We start from the raw sequence: 19602 nt of genomic DNA, 5'->3' as shown, positions 1-19602 counted from the left end.
GCACAGGTCAGGCTCCCTTTGCACTAGGCACTGTAGGGATAGCTCAGTGGTTGGAGCATTGGCCTGCTAAGCCCAGGGTTGTGAGTTCAAGCCTTGAGGGGGCCACTTAGGGATCTGCAGATTGGTCCTGCTTTGAGCAGGGGGTTGGACTAGATGACCTCCTGAGGTCCCTTCCAACCCTGATATTCTATGATAACAGAATGAAAAGACGCTTCCCTACCCCAGCGATCTCACAGCCCAGTAGCATTAGTGAGTTTTCCTTCCACCTCGTCTCACTAAGGGCTGTGCTGCAGCCACAAGGCAGGTGTTTTGTAGAGGCTGGGAGAGAGGTTTGAGAATCGGACGGTAGAGCCTCTTCCTCGAACGCTTATTTGTTGTTTTCAATAGGTATTGAAATGTCCATTGATAATTGTGACCCTGTGGTTTGGGGGGGTGATGGGGTGTCCACCCCACACAAGGTGTAAGGGGTTAAGGGGTCAATTAACCGCCTAGGCTGCACCTGGAGGAGGAGCCAGGGAACAACGAGGACTAATTAAAGTTGAGGCTCAGCTGCAGAGGGACAGGAGGGGCCTGTCGAAAGCCCAGTAGCAAAGAGCAGAAGGGGGCTGCAGAGAGAGAGGCTGCAGGGACACTCAGGGTGAGCGAAGACAAGGTGGGAGGTAGCCCAGGGATACAGCAGTGAGGGTCAGGACCGTGCAGACCGTGACTGCTTGTTGTAGGGTCCCTGGGCTGGAAAAGGTCCCCCACTTGCGAGGTTTTTACATGGGGGGTCATGAACTGTCAACCTCCACCCCAAACCCTGCGTTGCCTCCAGCATTTATAATGGTGTTAAATGTATTAAAAAGTGTGTTTAATTTATTGGGGGGGGGTGGTCACACTTAGAGTCTTGCTGTGCGACAGGGGTCACCAGTGAAAAAGTTTGAGAATCGCTGCATTAAGGGGCGGGGCAAGGAAAAACTGCTTGGGACAGTGGCTCCTGAGAGACTTTGACACCCTGGAAGGAGAGGACTCCAGGGACCAGGCCGGAGGGCCAAGCCACAAAGCGGGAGCAGATGAGTCCTGAGAGAGCGAGAGTGACAGAGAGCAGCTGCAGGAAGGGGTGTCGGCCTGGCGGAGCTAATCCCCAGACCTGGCCAGAAGGAGGCGCTCCAGCGGTGAGTGGAGCACCCTGTGACAGGAGGGTAAATCAGACGGCTGAACGTAAATAGCCTCTGCAGAGTAGAGCATGTTTGCTAAGGCTCCAAGAAACTGGACTGGAAGCAGCCAAGTTCTAACTGTGTCGTCTGGGCACGTGCAGTAGAAAACTCTACAGTTCAGACTGCACAGTTATCAGCAAACACTTTCAGATTTCCTGGCTCTTCAAGGCAGCATTATAGGGAGACACGCTCTCTGCCTCGGAGCGGTGACCGTCGTAATGGCACGTGCCGTTAGGTGCGGGCGAGGGGCGGTGAAAGGCGGCACGAGTTAAACATAAAGCACAGATGAGGCCTGCAATGAGCGGATTGTGACCTGTGATGTCTCCGTGAGGCTGAGGCAGAGCAGGACGGGAGGGCTGGTTGTGGTCCATTGCTGGGTAACGGTAGCGTTGCACTTCCCAGCTTGGCTGGCGAGAAGAGAGACCGTGTCAGTTGCATGCCGCACTTGATGCGGGTCGCAGACCTTTTCAGCTGCACCGGCCGAGTTCTGAAGGTGGCGGCAGTGCTTACGCATCGTTCGAGGATTGCAGGCGGATTAGCGGTCCCGATTCTCCGGGAAGGTTCCAGATGTGTGTAAGTGCCCTGAGGGCATTAAGGCACCTACAGAAGCTTGAGTTTGGATGAGCGAGGTGCCCACGCCAGTCTACGGAGGGAGGCGGCTTAGAGAAGCTGGTGCATCGAGCACGCTCACGAGGGCGGGGGGGACGCTGCAGCATGTTGGTCGGAGCACAGTGACTCTGGGCTGAGGACATCATGATAGAAAGGGAGATCAACAACTCACTGCCGCTGTGTGCTGAAATCTCACCCAGCCGGCTGTATGGCAGCTGAGCAGAGGGCCAGGTGGGCTGTGAACTTTGCACGGCAGAGAGGATGTGTTGGGCGGTTAGGCTGCTCTCCGGGGGGTTATGCTTATGGAATATTGGAGTGATGGCAGGAGTTGCATGCTATGGACAGGGAGACGTGTGCGTCTGTCACATGAGGCGAGGGCGATGATGCGGTGCTAGTTGAAATTGGCTTGGCTCAGGTTCAAAGGGGTGTGGCTGGAGGGTGCTGGCTGATGCCTTCCAAAGCATTCGTGTGGACTTGAACACGGCCTAGCTGGTTGAATTGAAATCTCAGCTCAACCAGTGTTCGAGGCCACTAGGCTTTTAGGAGGTGTTAGTTGGAATGCGTTAGCCAACGCCTCTCACCTGCACACCTTAGAGCTTTGTGTCACGTTAGCTGACTAACCAATTGGAAGATGACTTGCATGGCTATTACTTGTGGTGTGAACGGCTTCCATGCTTAGGTCGCTCTAAGAGCCATGATGGTGCTGTGATGGATCTGCTACGTGGGGAACTACAACTCCCATCAGAGCCCCTCTCTCCCCCGGCACAGCCCCTTCATCCTGTCCAGGTAGGGGAAAGGCCCTGAACCAGGGAGCGGCCAGCCAGGCTCTGTGGGGAGGTTGCAGCCGCATGGCGAGCCAGGCGCTGGAGAGAAGCCTTGGGCAGAGTGGAAGGTCAGGAACTGTGCACAGAGCCATATGTGGAACAGGCGGTGCCTGCCGGACATCGCAGCTGGGTGCGGGTCTGAGTGGGTCTTATGGGGGAGCAGCAGCAGCTGGGCTGGGAGCCAATGCAGAGGGGCTCCAATGAGACAGTAACTGAGCCTGGCCTGGGAATCTGCAAAATTTGCTTGAATAGAGACTGGACTGGAGAGGGCACCCCCCGCACTGAGTCTGAAGAGCCCTGACTCGATGGGACTGCCCCAGGGCCCGAACAGGAACCACTGCGGTTCACTTTGAACTGTGACTGTCTACACCTCTGTACCGAGCGTATCTGCCACCTTCCCCTTTCCTGCCAGCCACAGGGAAATCTTTTCCCTTTGCCGTGCGTCTGAGTGGTTACCGGGGCCACCAGGGCTAGTCCCGACAAGGCCTACCTGCTGGAGCACCCGCAGTGCTTGTGTCCGAGTTACAGTGCAAGCTGGCACACTACTGGCCCCTGCGGGGTTTGTCGTGCTCATGCACTGAGCAGCCCCAATAAACGCAGCACGTTACACTGCGTGAGTGAATAATTCATGCTTTGCAGATGGATGGGATTGTGTTATAATCGCCCAGATCATTCACACTGTTGGTCAGTGCCTCACCCGGGGTCCCTGCTGCTCCCTGACTGGCTGGCTGGTATTGCTAACAGCACAGAGTGTGAACCAGGAATTTCACAGTTGCGTAATCAGTTCTGGGAATACTTGGGCACATGAGCTAAAATCTCCCTCACTGGGGTAGTCGTGCCGCTGCAGCGCAAAAGTTCCCGCGAAGGGAACACGCAAGTGCAGACCTGGCCAAATCACAACTTGATTTTGAATTTGAATCCCTTGTGAAAACTAACCCCGCTCCTCGGCTGTAACCAGGCTGGGCCAGCGTCGCACGGCAGCCATGGGATAGTCATAGGTTCCAAGGCCAGAAGAGACCACGTGGTCATCTAGCCTGGCCTCCTGGATAGCACAGGCCAGGGCCTGCCCCCAGATCGTTCCTTCAGAACTGGAGCAGAGCTTTTAGAATAACGTCCAATCCTGATTTAACAACGGCTGCGATCAGGACTGGCTGTTTTATTTAAATATCTGTTCTCGTTCAAAAGGAATTATTGTGGGGCGGGTGTCTGGCCTGTGTTCTGCAAGAGGCCAGGCTCTGATCGCAGCCTTGGCATCTGGGGCTGTCCCATGGCTGCCATGAGACCATTGCTAAGTGTACATATCGTCGGCAGCTGGAACATGATGACTCCGCCATCACCATGGAAGTCGGCCAGGGCCTGTGCTGTGAGTGAGGCAATCTGTTCACAAACACTCGTCCCCTTTGATCTCCATCCTGGGCCTCTCCTGCCGGGTGGGGACATGCGCACCGTGGGTAATGATAAAATATATGCAGTGGTGCTCAGCAAGGATCTGAGCCCCAATGTGCTAGGTGCACTATCCAAGAAGTTAAACCTCTGTTTTCCCCTCACCTCCCCACACAGACGCATCTCTGGGCAGTACTGTATTACTTCTAAAGTTTCACTAGTTTCTCTTGAGAGTTTTGTTTGGTGCATTGACACAGGGCCCGACAAGGGATAAGGTGTTAATAAAACCGCTGTTACAAAGCTCCATAGTTCTGTGTGATTTGGGGTTTCACATCATATTATCAGTGGCAGCTCTGACCGGAACAACCACCGTGAAAAGTCGTTGTAACCTTTTATTAAACACACAGAAGGAAAAGCAGTTAGAGCCTCTGAAATACAACTTAGATGGGGCTACTATAAGGTGGGTGCATAACTGGCTGGATAACCGTACTCAGAGAGTAGTTATTAATGGTTCCCAATCCTGCTGGAAAGGTATAACAAGTGGGGTTCCGCAGAGGTCTGTTTGGGGACCGGCTCTGTTCAATATCTTCATCAACAACTTAGATATTGGCATAGAAAGTACGCTTATTAAGTTTGCAGATGATACCAAACTGGGAGGGATTGCAACTGCTTTGGAGGATAGGGTCATAATTCAAAATAATCTGGACAAATTAGAGAAATGGTCTGAGGTAAACAGGATGAAGTTTAATAAAGACAAATGCAGAGTGCTCCACTTAGGAAGGAACAATCAGTTTCACACATACAGACTGGGAAGAGTCTGTCTAGGAAGGAGTACGACAGAAAGGGATCTAGGGGTTATAGTGGACCACAAGCTAAATATGAGTCAACAGTGTGATGCTGTTGCACAAAAAGCAAATGTGATTCTGGGATGCATTAACAGGTGTGTTGTGATCTAGACACAAGAAGTTATTCTTCTGCTCTACTCTGCGCTGGTTAGGCCTCAACTGGAGTATTGTGTCCAGTTCCGGGCACCGCATTTCAAGAAAGATGTGGAGAAATTGGAGAGGGTCCAGAGAAGAGCAACAAGAATGATTAAAGGTCTAGAGAACCTATGAAGGAAGGCTGAAAGAATTGGGTTTGTTTAGTTTGGAAAAGAGAAGACTGAGGGGGGACATGATAGCAGTTTTCAGGTATCTAAAAGGGTGTCATAAGGAGGTGGGAGAAAACTTGTTCATCTTAGCCTCTAAAGATAGAACAAGATGCAATGGGTTTAAACTGCAGCAAGGGAGGTTTAGGTTGGACATTAGGAAAAAGTTCCTAACGGTCAAAGTGGTTAAACACTAGAATAAACTGCTTAGGGAGGTTGTGGAATCTCCATCTCTGGAGATATTTAAAAGGAGGTTAGATAAATGTCTATCAGGGATGGTCTAGACAGCATTTGGTCCTGCCATGAGGGCAGAGGACTGGACTCGATGACCTCTCGAGGTCCCTTCCAGAGCTTGAATCTATGAAATGTGAAGCATTAAGTCAGGTTATCACTTAACAGGACCCCTTATTCCCTTTCCCTTTGGCAGTAGAGAGTTTCTTGTAGGAAGAAACCCTCTTTGACAGTATTAGGGATTGTACGAACTGCCCTTTTGGGGAAGAGAAGCAGTTAGTTGTGCTGCATCTGGTGCTGTTGCAGTTCTGGTAGTTTCAATCCAATCCCGTTTTCTTTAAGACAAAACAAGAGAAACACGCAAAAGAGGAGAGAAAAGAACAGCCCAGAGAAAAGGCAGCTTCTGTCTCGGGTGCTGACTTCCCTTGCAGCCTCACTGCTGCAGAGAAGCACAGGCCCAGCCCACGGTTGGCTCAGCCTCTCTGAGACCTGGCAAATCTGTACCGGCATCGGGCTGTTTAAGGTGTTGCTTTTAGCTGCCTCTCTGGTCGCAGGCTTGCGGCAGTGCCGCGGAGGGAGGAGTTGTCGTGTCAAGCCAGCCAGACTCTGACTAGACAGAAGCAAAGGGAGGGGATAGGAAAGAGGAGAAATGATTGCGAGGTGGGGGTAACAGCAGGAACTCAAGATTCAGCTGGCAGAGGTAGTAATGTCACCTGTGTCCCTCCCTCTGGCCTCCTTGGCAAGACAGCTCTCGGGATCAGGACAATGAACACCTGTGGTGTCGTGGTGACTCCTAGTGTCCAAGGAGACAATGAGGGTGGCAGCCAGGATGGGGAAAGCTCACTCCTTCCATCCATCCCCTGCCTTGCTGTTCAGTGGTGCCTAGTTCACGGCCAATCATGGCACATTCTGGTAATTTCTATTCTAACAGTCCCTCCCATTTCTAGACTCTTTCAGCTCGTTGCCATGCCAACCCATGACTGTACCCGGAGTCTTGTAGACCCCTTACCACAGTTCTTGTAACTTAAACCAGTTGAAACACTTCAGCAAGCTTAAACTGATTTGTCCCAGTCTGTCTCCAGCCCTTACTGACTAAAACAATGTTATGTCACAGGCAGACAGCTTTGGACAACTTGCTTTTCATCACCTTGGACAACATAGAGTGTAGGCCTCTGGACAGCTCCCCCATATGCCTTCCTCAGGTGTCCGATCCCCAGCCGCTTAGTGACAGTAACCGTTAACCTTCTCAAACTTGGAATGTGCTTCCTTCAAACTGTTTCTCTAATTTCCTGAGCATGGGTGTCCAGGATTGATCTGAAAGAGACCTAGATCTTCCTTCATAAGTCAAATGAAAGCTAACTTTTCTCTAAGATGATGTAATTGTGGCTTCCCAAATGCAAAATCTGTAATCGACAGTGTCTTTAACAGTGGACTAATCCTGCAAGCTCTTCCTAGGCAAATCACCTTCGAAGTCATTGCAAATCTTGCTGAAGTAAAAATTTCAGGGTTTGAGCTAATTATTCTGTGAAGAATATTCAACGGTGATATCACTATTTAGAGTTCATGATTAATAATTAACCCTTATATGGGTCAACACATCACACTACACACTATTACTCTATTGTCCTATAATGACTCTGTAGCACAGGGGTCAGCAACCTTTCAAAAGTGCTGTGCGAAGTCTTCATTTATTCACTCTGATTTAAGATTTCACGTGCCACTAATACATTTTAACGTTTTTAGAAGGTCTCTTTCTATAGGTCTATAATATATAACTAAACTATTGTATGTAAAGTAAACAAGGTTTTTAAAATATTTAAGAAGTTTTATTTAAAATTAAATTAAAATGCAGAGCCCCCCCCGGACCGGTGGCCAGGACCCGGGCAGTGTGAGTGCCACTGAAAATCAGCTTGCGTGCTGCCTTTGGCACACGTGCCATAGGTTGCCTACCCCTGCTGTAGCATGTTGCTTAAGTGGGTCAGACTAGATGATCACAGTGGCCCATGAATTCTATTTGTGACATACAGCAATGCTATAGTACTGTGAGATGCTGCACTTGTGCATATCTAAAGTTGTGTGACCGTGACGTGGTCAAATTGGCATGAGAGCATTGTGTTTTAAGGCATGAGAGCATTGTGTAATTAAAGGCCATGCAGTGGGGTATGTACGGGGACCAGAGTTAAAGTTGCACGTCCATCTTGTCAGCTGCTGACATCTGTGTGATTAAACGTTCACCCAGATCATTCTGAGAGCATAGGGCAGCCAGTCGGGGACGCTCAGTCTGGAGGTACTAGGGGAGAGCTATCACAGACAGCTGGGAAGTATGCTCCATGATTAAAACGTGAAAGCCCTGAACCCTGGAAATGAGAACTCAGAATACAGGAGCTTTTCCCTTTCCACTTAGGGGAGGCTGCTCCCTTTGGCCCTCAGAAGCTCTGGGTGTAACCTCCCTCGCCCCCCTCCCCCCAGTAAGGATGGAGATCTGCTTGTCCCACCCTGCTGCTTTTGGACCGTGGGCCCAGCTGATCATTGTGATAATCCCATGAGCTCTTTCTTCTTATTACCATTCTGTTACTCTGTACCAGGGGTAGGCAACCTATGGCACGGCACACGAGCTGATTTTTAGTGGCACTCTCATTGCCCGGGTCCTGGCCACCGGTCCAGGGCCTCTACATTTTAATTTAATTTTAAATGAAGCTTCTTAAACATTTTTAAAAACCTTATTTACTTTACATACAACAATAGTTTAGTTATATATTATAGACTTACAGAAAGAGACCTTCTAAAAGTGTTAAAATGTTTTACTGGCACACGAAACCTTAAATCAGAGTGAATAAATGAAGACTCGGCACAGCACTGCTGAAAGGTTGCCGACCCCTGCTCTGTACGATGGCCTCTTCGAGGGCAGTCTCTGGTCAAGCTTCCATCAAGCTGTGTAGCTGCAGAGTACTGCAGGGTCTAATAAATTGTGACTGAGCATCTCAGGGGCTGCCACTATAAGAACGGCCACACTGGCTCAGATCAATGGTCCATCTAGCCCAGGAGCCTGTCTTCCAACAGTGATCAGTGCCAGGTGCTTCACGGCGAATGAATAGAACAGGGCAATTATTGAGTGATCCATCCCCCGTCGTCCGCTCCCAGCATCTAGCAGTCAGAGGTTTAGGGACACCCAGAGCATGGGGTTGTATCCCTGATTGTCCTGGCTAATAGCCATAGATGGACCTATCCTCCATGCACTTATCTGTTGAACCCGGTTATACTTTTGGCCTTCACAACATTCCTTGGCAACAAGTTCCAGAGGTTGATTGCACATTGGGTGAAGAGGTATTTCCTTTTGCTTGTTTTAAACCTGCTGCCTATGAATTTCATCGGGTGTCCCCTGCTTCCTGTGTTATCTGAAGGGTTAAATAGGACTTTCACTTTCTCCACACCATTCGTGATTTTATAGACCTCTATCCTATCCCCCTTAGTCGTCTCTTTTCTAAGACGGACAGTCCTGGTCTTTTTGATCTCTCCCCATATGGAAGCGGTTTCATACCCTCCTTCATCTTTGTTGCCCTTCTCTGCAGCTTTTCCAATTTGAATGCGTCTTTTTTTGAGATGCGGTGACCAGAATTGCATGCGCAATTGCCGTACCATGAATTTAGTAAGTGCCGGGCCACACCCAAACTTGCAGTGAAATCGCTAACGCGGCTTTCATTTACTCCTCTTGATTTTTGTGCGGACACTCCGGCAGGTGCCCTAATTTGATTTTGCTGAGATTCAAGCAGCTGTCCACATGCAGATTTGCATTGAAATAACAGCTCTTTAGTTATTTCAGCGCACACTTGTGACTGGCCGTGCCCTACGGCCTAGCTGCGCCTGTGCAAACCCGCTGAAGAGATTCCACCGGTGGTAGGCCTGATGTGAATTGCAGAACCTCTGTTTCTCAGGATGAAGCATGAGAAGGAGAGACATCAGTAGAACTCCTAATCCAGGGACATTTGCGGGGCTGAGAGTTGGCATAAAATAATCTCTTTGCTTGTAAACGTGACAGATTCGATACCAAGATCACTGAGTCACAGCTATGGAATCTCATCATGCCATTTTTAGTCACTTTCCTTAGTAGAGCCGCCTTTGATCTCTAAAGGAAGAAAACCCCACAAACAGAATTCTGTTGCACATCGGTCGGCTTTAGTAGGCATAAACTCCCATTGAGTTAGTGAGGCGTCTGTGAGCATTTACACGGTACTTGGAATAGTTGAGTGTCTGAGGATAGAAATCAGATTTGAAATGGGCGATTTACTGACAATCTTGGGAACAGCAAACTTCTCCCTTGTGCCGTGATGAAACAGGCAGTGGGGTAGGTGTGTGTGTTGGGGGAGGGGTACAGTTTTCATCACCAGCTCCAGTTTAGGTTTGTATTGAGTAATATACAGATAAATATTCTTGCTCCAGCCCGTGTTTCTGGCAGGGAGCAGGCTGTAACTCACTCACCATGGTTATGCAGCTGCATGCCTGTGGTAGATTAATTTTTTGATCTGATTAAGATACTCGCCACCTCACTGTTTCAAATCCTCTAAGTCTGTAGCGAATGCCAATGACCCCAAGAGCTCAGAGAACAATTCCAGAGCCAGACAAGGGGCAGAGGTTAGGAGCATCTTTGCAATTCACCAGGGGATGAATTAAAATGCATTTTCATAGATTCATAATTTTTAAGGCCATCTATGTGTGAGACAGTGGAGCTTCTATCTCCCCTCCCCCAAGAAGCATCTTCTCTGCAGTCGGTCTGAGCACTTGCTGGTCCAGACTGACTCCAGCCATCCTTGATGTTACGCACCGGGTGAGGTGCTGTCCTCTCCCTAGGCCGGGGCCAGTTTGTTTGGGTTCTTTGTTTGAAAACCTCCACTGAGAAGCATTAATGTCAGCACAGAGCTAACACGGGATCGGCAGAGCTTGCAAACATTGCTAGCCATTCTCTAGTCAACGGAATACACCTAGTGGTTAGAGGTAGATGAATGAGAATGGAGGTGTCTCACTAGCAAAATCCAAAGGCAGTCTTGATGTATCATGTACTGACATGGTCCCCATCATCTCCCAATCTTTACATGTCCCAGTGAGGCAAGGGAGAGCCATTATTCTGGGGCACAGAGACACTAAGTGACTTGCCCAAGAACAGGGCACGGATTTGAACTTGGGTCTCCCAAGTCGCAGGCTAGTGCCCTAACCACTGGACTGGCCCTCCTCTCCTGGAAAGGGAGCTGGTGTGGAGCCCAAATGCCCTGGAAGGGATGGGGGTGGCGGGTGATTGCAATGTGAAATGCAGGGCTCTGCGGTGTCCCAAACCTGGATATGAATGGCCACCCCTTTCTGCAGGCCCGGGAGAAAATATTGAGTGTTGGGCTTCCTGTGCTGTTTCTGCTCCTGTCCACCGGTTGGCAGGTTATTTCAGCCCCAGAACCTGGCTATTGGTGCTGATGGGGAGGAGATGTGGGGACAGAGACTGAGGTCAGGTATGGAGCGAATTTTAATCGAGCCTCTAGCCGAGTAGCTCAGTCCAGTTTTTAGGAGGACCAAATCGCTGAATTTAGGTCAGTGAATCCAGCCTATCGAGGGACACAATTACACTTTCAAATTTCTGTCCTGCCCTCTCCTCCTCCTCCTGCGGTGTAATCTGAGCATCTCTCTCGGTGCAGCAGCAGCTCAAAGGCAAGGGAGCCCCTGCCTGGTCCTTTGCTAGGAGCAATGATGGAAAGCTGCACAATCTCTGCTCCATACCGATGAGCTGGGTGGGTTACCAATACCACTGTGTCATAGAATATCAGAGTTGGAAGGGACCTCAGGAGGTCATCTAGTCCAACCCCCTGCTCGAAGCAGGACCAATCCCCAACTAAATCCCCAAGTGGCCCCCTCAAGGATTGAGCTCAGAACTCTGGGTTTAGCAGGCCAGTGCTCAAACCATGGAGCTATCCCTCCCCGTAGCAAGGTTTGCAACAAGCTGTAAGGGACAGCACCATGCAGACCCACAGCAAACGTCTCTGGGTCCAACTTGCTGCTCAGCTCAGCTCTGAGTGTGACATGCTGCGGCAATGAATTTTCTGCCTCCAGTTTACTGGGGAGACAGTTACGCATGAAAAGGTCATTTCCTGAGTTCTGTGAGTTCTGCAGTGGGAAGGGTATCCAGTCTGTCTCCCACCCCGTCAGGGTGTGGGGTTCTCAGGTGAGTGGCAGCTGCTCTAGCCCTGGAGAAAGGAATGTTGTCCAATTGATTAGTGGCTTTAAGTATCCTGCATCCCCCTGGGCAAGTGGGTAATCTTGGTTTACCTGGGGTGCAGTTTCCTCCACTGGACAATGTCAGCAGGTTCTAAGGAGGTCTTAAGATGTCTTTCCTGTTCCTTGTGGACCAGAGCTGTGGTGGTGGAACTCATGGCATTCAAACTCTGCCTGCAGTCCAAGAATAACTGGGCAGCTCTACTAAAATGGCCAGCAGTGCAAAAGTTGGTGGTGACATTTCAAATTGTTGTTGTTAGACTTCAGATTTAATGCTGAGATGGACAAGGGGAGTTTGTGCCAATCTTCAAACCGGTCCTTCCTGCTACTGGCAGACTCCTACAGCTCTGCCCCTGTTTCCCACAGGAAAGTTTATGTCCACAACCTTCAGCGATAGCTAGTTAATTCCCATTTTAAAAGAGAGTTTAAATCATGCAGGGCCTGACAGGGCAGCCTGTGAATGCGGCTACTGAGCTGCTCTGAGTACTGGCTCAAGCCAGACCTTGTTGGGAAACAGGCAAATCTGTCCTTTCCATGCTTGCTGCAGTCTGGGAGATAAATGAAGATGTTAGTAATGGGGGACACCATAGGCAGTACTGGTGCAAGAAGTGATCAGGAGGAGCTGTGCAGCGTGGGACCGAGAAACAGTGCAGTCAGATAAGAACAACATTCAACAACGTTTCCTTGGAACGTGCAGTGTGGCTGCTCAGGTCGATCCCTGGAGTGCTAGGAAAAGCTGGTTAAACATACAGACACTCATCAGCTTCCTGGTACCCCTTCCTGAAACAGAGCCACAGTTCTGAGAACTTCCCTTCTAGCGCATATGGTCAAACCCCTCCCATCTTGTGACTGGCAGAATCCCCTTAATAGGCATGGAGAATAAATGGACAAACCCCAGCTGTGCCGTGGGGTGTGGCTGGGGTTAGCTGGGGAACCCTGGGCAAGTGGGTAAAAGTCCTTGTGGACAAACAGTGGACAGACTCTCTGTTGCTGACAATGTTTTTAAATCAAACTGGATGCTTTTCTCAAAGCTCTGCTCTAGGAATCCTTGTGGGGCAGGTCTCTGGCCTGTGTTACACAGGAGGCCAGAGAAGATGATCGCAATGATCCCTTCTGCCTTGGAATCAATGAATGAACTGATCTCCAAACCAGGCTGTTATCCTGCAGCTGGGTGGAGGTGTGGCCTAGGCACTGGTTGGCGTTGGTCCCATCATGGCTGTCTTTTCCATATTCCGTACTTTGTCATCTGCCCTGGGAGCCGGCTGTATGTTAAATGCCAAAGCAGCTGTTCACTTCCCAAGAGCAAATAGAGCTGAGTCCTGAACTGGCCTGTTCTGGACTCTTGATAAGCCGTTATCTGCTGGTGGGGAAGGGTGGCCTCCCTGGCACTGTCTAGAACTCAAAAGATGTGGTTTCAGTTCCTGCCCTAGCCACAGGACTCCATGTGCATTTGGATAAGTCACTTTATCTCTCTGGCCTCGGTCCCTCCTGTGGGCAGTAGGGATGATAATCCTTCCTTTCGCCCTTCGTCTGGTCCATTTAAACAGTCAGTTCTGCGGCACAGGGCCATCTTTCACCATGGGTCTGTACGGTGTGTCGCGCCAGGCCTCCAGGGACTACCGTCATAAAACAATTGTCTGAAAGGTTGATACAACTTTAAGTTTACCACTGCAGCTGTGAATGAGTGTCCTAACTGGAGTAACATGGCAGAGAGAGACTTCAGTTTAGGGATTTTTCCTATACTGAAACATCGGTGGACTCCAGCCTGTGCACGCAGAGCCAGGTGTCACTGCAGAAAATGAGATAGCGCTGATACGGACTGAAAGAGCCCTTAGCTTTCTCTCTTGTTTCTTCATTTCACGAGGATTTTAAAATGGAGATGTGCACGTTCCTCCTGGGCCCTGGTTACTATTGCAAAGTCAGGAAATGCAGCCTTTCCACTTCTCCTCAGCTGTTCTGTGCGCGTTTTGTATTCCTCTTGCAGGTGTCAATGTGTAAGTTAATGTGACCCATGAAGATATGAGATGGGCCCTATTGCAGACTTGCTAGAACCTTCCCTTTGTATTTCCTGACTTGCATTTGCCATGAAATTAGGTAAATATAAGTTTTTTGGGGTCTAATATATTGAATGTGCCTGTCATGGGGCATGCCTGCTCTACAGGGGTGGGGGCACATGTCTTATGAGGAGAGGCTGAGGGAACTGGGATTATTTAGTCTGCAGAAGAGAAGAGTGAGGGGGGATTTGATAGCTGCTTTCAACTACCTGAAGCGGGGGTTCCAAAGAGGATGGAGCTCGGCTGTTCTCAGTGGTGGCAGATGACAGAACAAGGAGCAATGGTCTCAAGTTGCAGTGGGGGAGGTCTAGGTTGGATATTAGGAAACACTATTTCACTAGGAGGGTGGTGAAGCACTGGAATGGGTTCCCTAGGGAGGTGGTGGAATTTCCTTCCTTAGAGGTTTTTAAGGCCTGGCTTGACAAAGCTCTGGCTGGGATGATTTAGTTGGGTTTGGTCCTGCTTTGAGCAGGGAGTTGGACCAGATGACCTCCTGAGGTCCCTTCCAACCCTAATAGTCTACGATACAGTGCCCCCTGCTGGCCGAGTGTGGCACTGAAGGCACTCCCTGCCTCAGTTTTCTCTCACCCAGGTTTTGTCTGTCCTGGAGATGACACAGCTCAGTTCTCCAGCTCCAGTTGCTCTGAGTTCAATCCCCTCTCATGGTAACAAGTCCAAACACCAAGTACTTTATCCCCACGTGGGCTCTTTCCAATCCCTTCTGGGTTATCTTTCAGGCACTGGCTCTGGGATACAGCACGGGCTCTCAGGTTCCTTACCTGGAGTCCCCTCAGCCTCCTGCAGAGCCTAGCTCAGGGCCTTTGACAGCAGCCTGGCCGCTCTCCCGGGTTCCACTCAGTTTCTGAGCCCCTTTAAATAAATCACCCAGCTGATCAGGACAGGGTGGGGGGGAGGGGTCAGTTAATCCAGCACAGCAGGTGTGGCTAAACTCAGCTACCCTTAAAGGGACATGGCCTCCTCCCCAGATTTAGGCAATTGACTTGCTCTGATCTAGAGTGAAGAAGTCACTGGGAAGATCTCTGCTAAACTCCTTTTAAATCAGACCTAGAAATATCCACTGACAAAACTATAACAGAGAAATGCAGGTAGCAAAGAATTTCCCATGCAGAGCAGGTGAGTTATGAAGCAGCAGCCAAATGAACAGCACGGGAGCAGCAGCAGCTCCTCTGTTCCCAGCCCTTCTGGTTGGACTGGCCAAGAGCATGCAGCGAGGTCCCAGAGCCAAGCACTAGTGGGGTGAAGCTAGGATGGGAAAGTGATTTCTCAGCATGCAGGTCAACAAGCTGCAAGACGGGGAGGCAACACTAGAAGGGAGCCTGTTCTTTCACCTTTCCCTCATCCGAGACACAGCAAACATGTCGGAAAGCGATGAGTGTTGGCTCGATTACCCCGGTATGTAGTACCCATTGAGCGCTAATGCGTTGATACGGATCCGTTCAAAAAGTGCAAATGCCACGTACAGGCAGCTGAAATCTGACCACATGGAGTTTCCCTGTGCATGGCTCTGGTGCTGTGGGGACAGGTTTGTAATAGGATCCTGGTCCAGCTTCCTTCAGCTGGAGTTGCTGTGCCTGTGTCACCGTATCTGCCGCAGCACTGCAGCTGCACAGCATGAGCCGAAAGGCTGGACATAATAAAAATCCACAGAAATCGGAGCTCATTCCTCCTGATTCACAGCACGAGCCAATGACTAACTGCTGGCTGAGATAGAAAGACAGTTCCCCTGTAGGTTGCTTATTGTATAACCGGCCTTTCCAGAGGTTTGACATGTTCCTTTGAAGCAGCTGGGGTTGGCCACGGCTGGAAACAGGATACTGGACTAGATGGACCACTGGGTGGACGTGCGCTCGGGCAATTCCTATTGCCTACAGGATCTCTAGCACTGGTGGATGCCAAATGCAATTTGGTTTCTGAGTCTGTTACCTTGACTTTTCTTAGGATTGAATTTACAACTCTGGGATTAGCAGGCCAATGCTCAAACCACTGAGCTATCCCTCCCTTGAGCGTGTGTTAGCAAAAAATGACTGTCCCATCACCAAGTGTGTGAAATCGCCCCTGAATTAGTATTGCAAACTGAATGATTGAAATTGAGCTCACTCCGAATGCATTTCCACAGCCCACCCACATATGGATTTTAGTTAATCACTTTGAGTCACCTAAACTGTTAGGTAAGATGTGAGACATCGTTTCAGAGCAAAGCACTAGCTCTCGGTGCCGTGCTGTCGTGTCCACACACGTGCAGCATTAAGGGTTTGTCTACCGCTGACTCGGGCTTGCGGGGCTGTTTCATTGCAGGGTAGATTTCCCGCCTCGGGCTGCCACCTGAGTTGTGGGACCCTCCCACCTCGCAGTCTGAGCCCAGCACTCTACATTGCAATGAAACGGCCCCGCAAGCCTGAGTCAGCTGGGGGTGTCTAATTGCAGTGTAGACATGCCCTAAAGGGACAAGCTGAGCGGAGGGCTGCTGCCTCTGCTGCAGCTCCATGCCCAGTGGTGAGGTCCTCCGCCCAGGCTGAGCCAGGGAACTGATGCACAGGCAGACTCAGGCCTGCAGCTTAGTGGTCAGAGGCCAAATTTTTAACTGAGCCAGTAGCAGCCCTGCACAGGGAGCATCTGGAATAAGTTTGAAAGCACGATACTGTCCAGGCCAAACTGGGATAACAGGTACCAGGGCTGAGCTACAGAGGAAGAGCAGTGGCACAAGCCAACAGCGTTAGCCAGTCTGGGATACAATGAATGTACTGACTAGCTCTGGCCCCTCAAGCAGAGAAACGGCTGGCTCTGTGGCAGGAATTAGTGTCTGACCATACTGAGCGTGTGCTGTAGGTCCCAGTTACAGACCCACACAAGTGGGCAGGTTAGGGGTGCATAGGAGACTGCCTAGCCCCAGCCAGCTTCGGCACCCTCATTCTTCCTTCATCCACGCCCTAGGGGTACGTTTTCACCTTGTATTGGTCCAAGACCTGATAGCCCCAGCCCTGTGGCTGTCCATACTCAGACACCCAGGGCCTGGGCTGTACGAACGCTCTGCTAGCTGGGCTGGTGGTCCCGGAGTCTGCACTCGAGGGCCTGCTTTATGCAGTATCGTTTGTGGACTTTCACTTCTCAGTGCAACAGTAAATAATGCATGAAAGTCACTCAGACAAGCACATGACAGTCACTCAGATGAGCACTAAAAAGTGAAACGCAGTGAAATCCAAACATCAGAAGGGTGCACTTGAAAGGAGAAAGGTTTGCAGTTAAGCAAGAAATCTCTTAACGCCTGTGTGTCGTGCTTCCTTAATGTGATTCACTGAAAATGTTTCTATTTAGGACAAATGCCGTTTTTGCAGCGTATGGTACAAATCCGTAGTCCTGTGTTCAGGTAGAAAGGCCCTCTCAAAGCTCCAGCGCATGAGGGGCTAATGTAGACCTTGTCTGTGACACTGGTGCTCGAAGGGGGACTATAAAGCAGAGCAGATCAAAATTTGGAATTTCCATCCCAGAGGAAACTTCAATATTTGTTTCTGTCCCAGATTGGGATGAAAAGGTGAAATATCGAAATCTTTCATGGAACAACAAATTCTGACAAGTTTTGATTTGGGAGTGTTCAAATGTTTTGTTTTTCTCTTTGGCTCGGTTCACCATTAAGCTGTCTGCCTGAGCCACCAGGGCATCTTGCGGGATTGTAGTTGGGGTGCTTCATTTCCCCCATTCTCTCCTATGGCCAGGCTCCCCAACCAGACTACATCTCCCATGATGTATTCTGGTCACAAGACTCCCATGATGCATCACTGCAGCTCAGCTAGAAAGGCAACCATGAGGCATCATGGGAGATGGCACTGCAGTAGCTCAGGTGAACACAGATTAACGCTGGGCTGAAACTAAACGATTTGATTGAACGAACCCCAGCTATTTCAATTCAGGATGACCTGACCCAGCATGAAATACTTTGTTTTGATTTTCCTTATGAAACATCAAAATTTTGAGCAAAATCAACTTTTTTCATGCAGAAATTCTTGACTTATGGAAACCACATATTTCACTGAGAACACATTTTGATGGAAAATTCCCACCCAACTCAAATATGAAGGTGGAGGGGAAGTGACTGTGGCAGCAGCTACCTAGTAAGGGTGTTCTTTACCAGCACCCAGCTGGTTAGCAAGTTGGAATGGTCTCTGGCAATTCGGTCCCAGTGGCTTGATTGTGTCTGGCATCCTTTGTCTGTAAATCAATAAGAGACTCCCGAGGGAAGGGACTGGGATTGTGCTGTGGGTGAGGGCGTTGTTCATTTCTCCCGGCTGGTGACTGCCTGCCAGCCTGTTTAGACTGAGTTGTGAATATCTTTTTCCATTTCAAGCAAGCTACGTGCGAGTGTAAGTTTTGCCCATAACATTCTCACGTGCTGAGGAAGGAGCAGTTTTACAATGCTTATTGAAAAAACGCCTCCGAGTCTCTGTGCCGGCTATCTTGGGACAACTTGACGTTCTGTCCCATGGGAAATACGAACTAGCTCACTAAATAGCTACATGACGATATGCAGAGCTTATTCCAAAAATGTTAGCTAATGCCACAGTGAACTCTCTGGGTTATAAAGCATTTAGTATTCACTGCTCTCTCTCTAGCCTCAGAAAGAGATTTCTGGGTCATGCTTTAGGACAAAATCAATAGAGAGCCTACTAGAAAAGGTAACGTAATATAAAATATCTGATGCCTTAATACTCGAAAGATAAAGGGCCATCGTGTAATGAGAATCAAGCCCAATATGTCAAAAATATATTGCAAGGTGATGCACAGAAATCCAGATGAATAGAGCTGATCTAACTGCTTCTGCCCACCCACGCTCTGTATGTCCGAGGGGTGACTGCAGCAAATGTAGACATGCCCACGCTAGCTTTGAACAACAATAGCAGTGAAGCTGTGACTGCATGGACTAGCCACTCAAGTACATACCCAGGGTCTGGGGCAGGCTCGTACAGCCTGGGCCGCTGCGGCTTCACTGCTGGCATTAGTCAAGCTGCCGCGGGTCTGTCTACGCCTTCTGCAGTCACACCTCTGTTTGCAGTGTAGACTGACCCGACAGGAATCAACCCTGGAGGAGGAGTTAAGATTGCACATGCAAACTCAAATTTCCTGGCTTTGCAGGACTTTAACTCTGCAATCTTAACATTGCATTAATGTAGGGCTTGATTATTCATTTAGTTATTTATTGCAATGTTAAGGCTTCATTTACCAACCTTTCTAATGATTGAAAGGACTGGATGGGAAAGCAAATGTCATGGACATGTGTACTGCCCCCTTGTGGGGTAGCTGACATGCCTTTGCTAAGAGTTCAGGAATTCCCTCCTGGATGCGGTCAGGGCTGGAGCATTAAACTCTTCTCATACTGGTCTGAAATCTCTGCTTCTCGCAGGACTAGACATTGGTGACATTTGAGTGTTGAGCCAACAATGTGGCTGAATTCTTTTTTTTTCTAAAGCCCCAGTATGTGTCTACCCCCTTTCCTACTGTCCAATATCCTCAAGGCTGCAGAGATTTCCCTTCCCTTCTTCCAGGAACAAAAAATTCATTCTCTGTTTAAGATATATCTAGTAAAGCTTCACTTCAGAACTTGGTAGAGTTTTGAGCAAGTGAAAGGGCTATAGTGGCAGTGATAAATTTGGGACAGGCCATCTGGAGGAGTGGTGGGGCTGCTCCGGATCCTGCATGTAGTCCCAGTCAGACTCAAACAGACCACTCCTGGGATGGAGTTCCACAGTCAGCGTGCCACAAACGGGAGTGTTGCCCTTGGCCTGGTCCTGACGGGCCTACAATTCATCTGCTACATCCTGAAATATGTACTCTGACAAAGTTCCTCCTCTACCTTGCTGGGTCCTGTGCTCACCTCAGTGATCTTCCCCTCTGGTGGA

General features: G+C 49.5%; 1 protein-coding gene across 2 annotated transcripts in view; it reads left to right on the top strand.

Moving 5' to 3' along the window:
- ESAM (endothelial cell adhesion molecule) overlaps positions 1 to 19602 on the top strand; it is a 91251-nt gene that overhangs the window by 20002 nt on the left and 51647 nt on the right. Inside the window, exon 1 of one of the 2 annotated variants that reach the window (XM_039496471.1) lies at positions 13693 to 13733. The exons of the other annotated variant lie outside the window; for it this stretch is intronic. Within the exon in view, the coding sequence (XP_039352405.1) occupies positions 13724 to 13733 (10 nt within the window). The 5' untranslated portion in view covers positions 13693 to 13723. Of the gene's footprint in view, positions 1 to 13692; positions 13734 to 19602 lie in introns of those variants that run through there. 2 annotated transcript variants of the gene reach the window in all.

This window comes from Mauremys reevesii, linkage group 12 (assembly GCF_016161935.1).
Source record: "Mauremys reevesii isolate NIE-2019 linkage group 12, ASM1616193v1, whole genome shotgun sequence".
Lineage (NCBI taxonomy): Eukaryota > Metazoa > Chordata > Testudines > Geoemydidae > Mauremys > Mauremys reevesii.
Note: the sequence above shows the minus strand (reverse complement) of the source record. Positions and strands in the feature narration are given on the sequence as shown.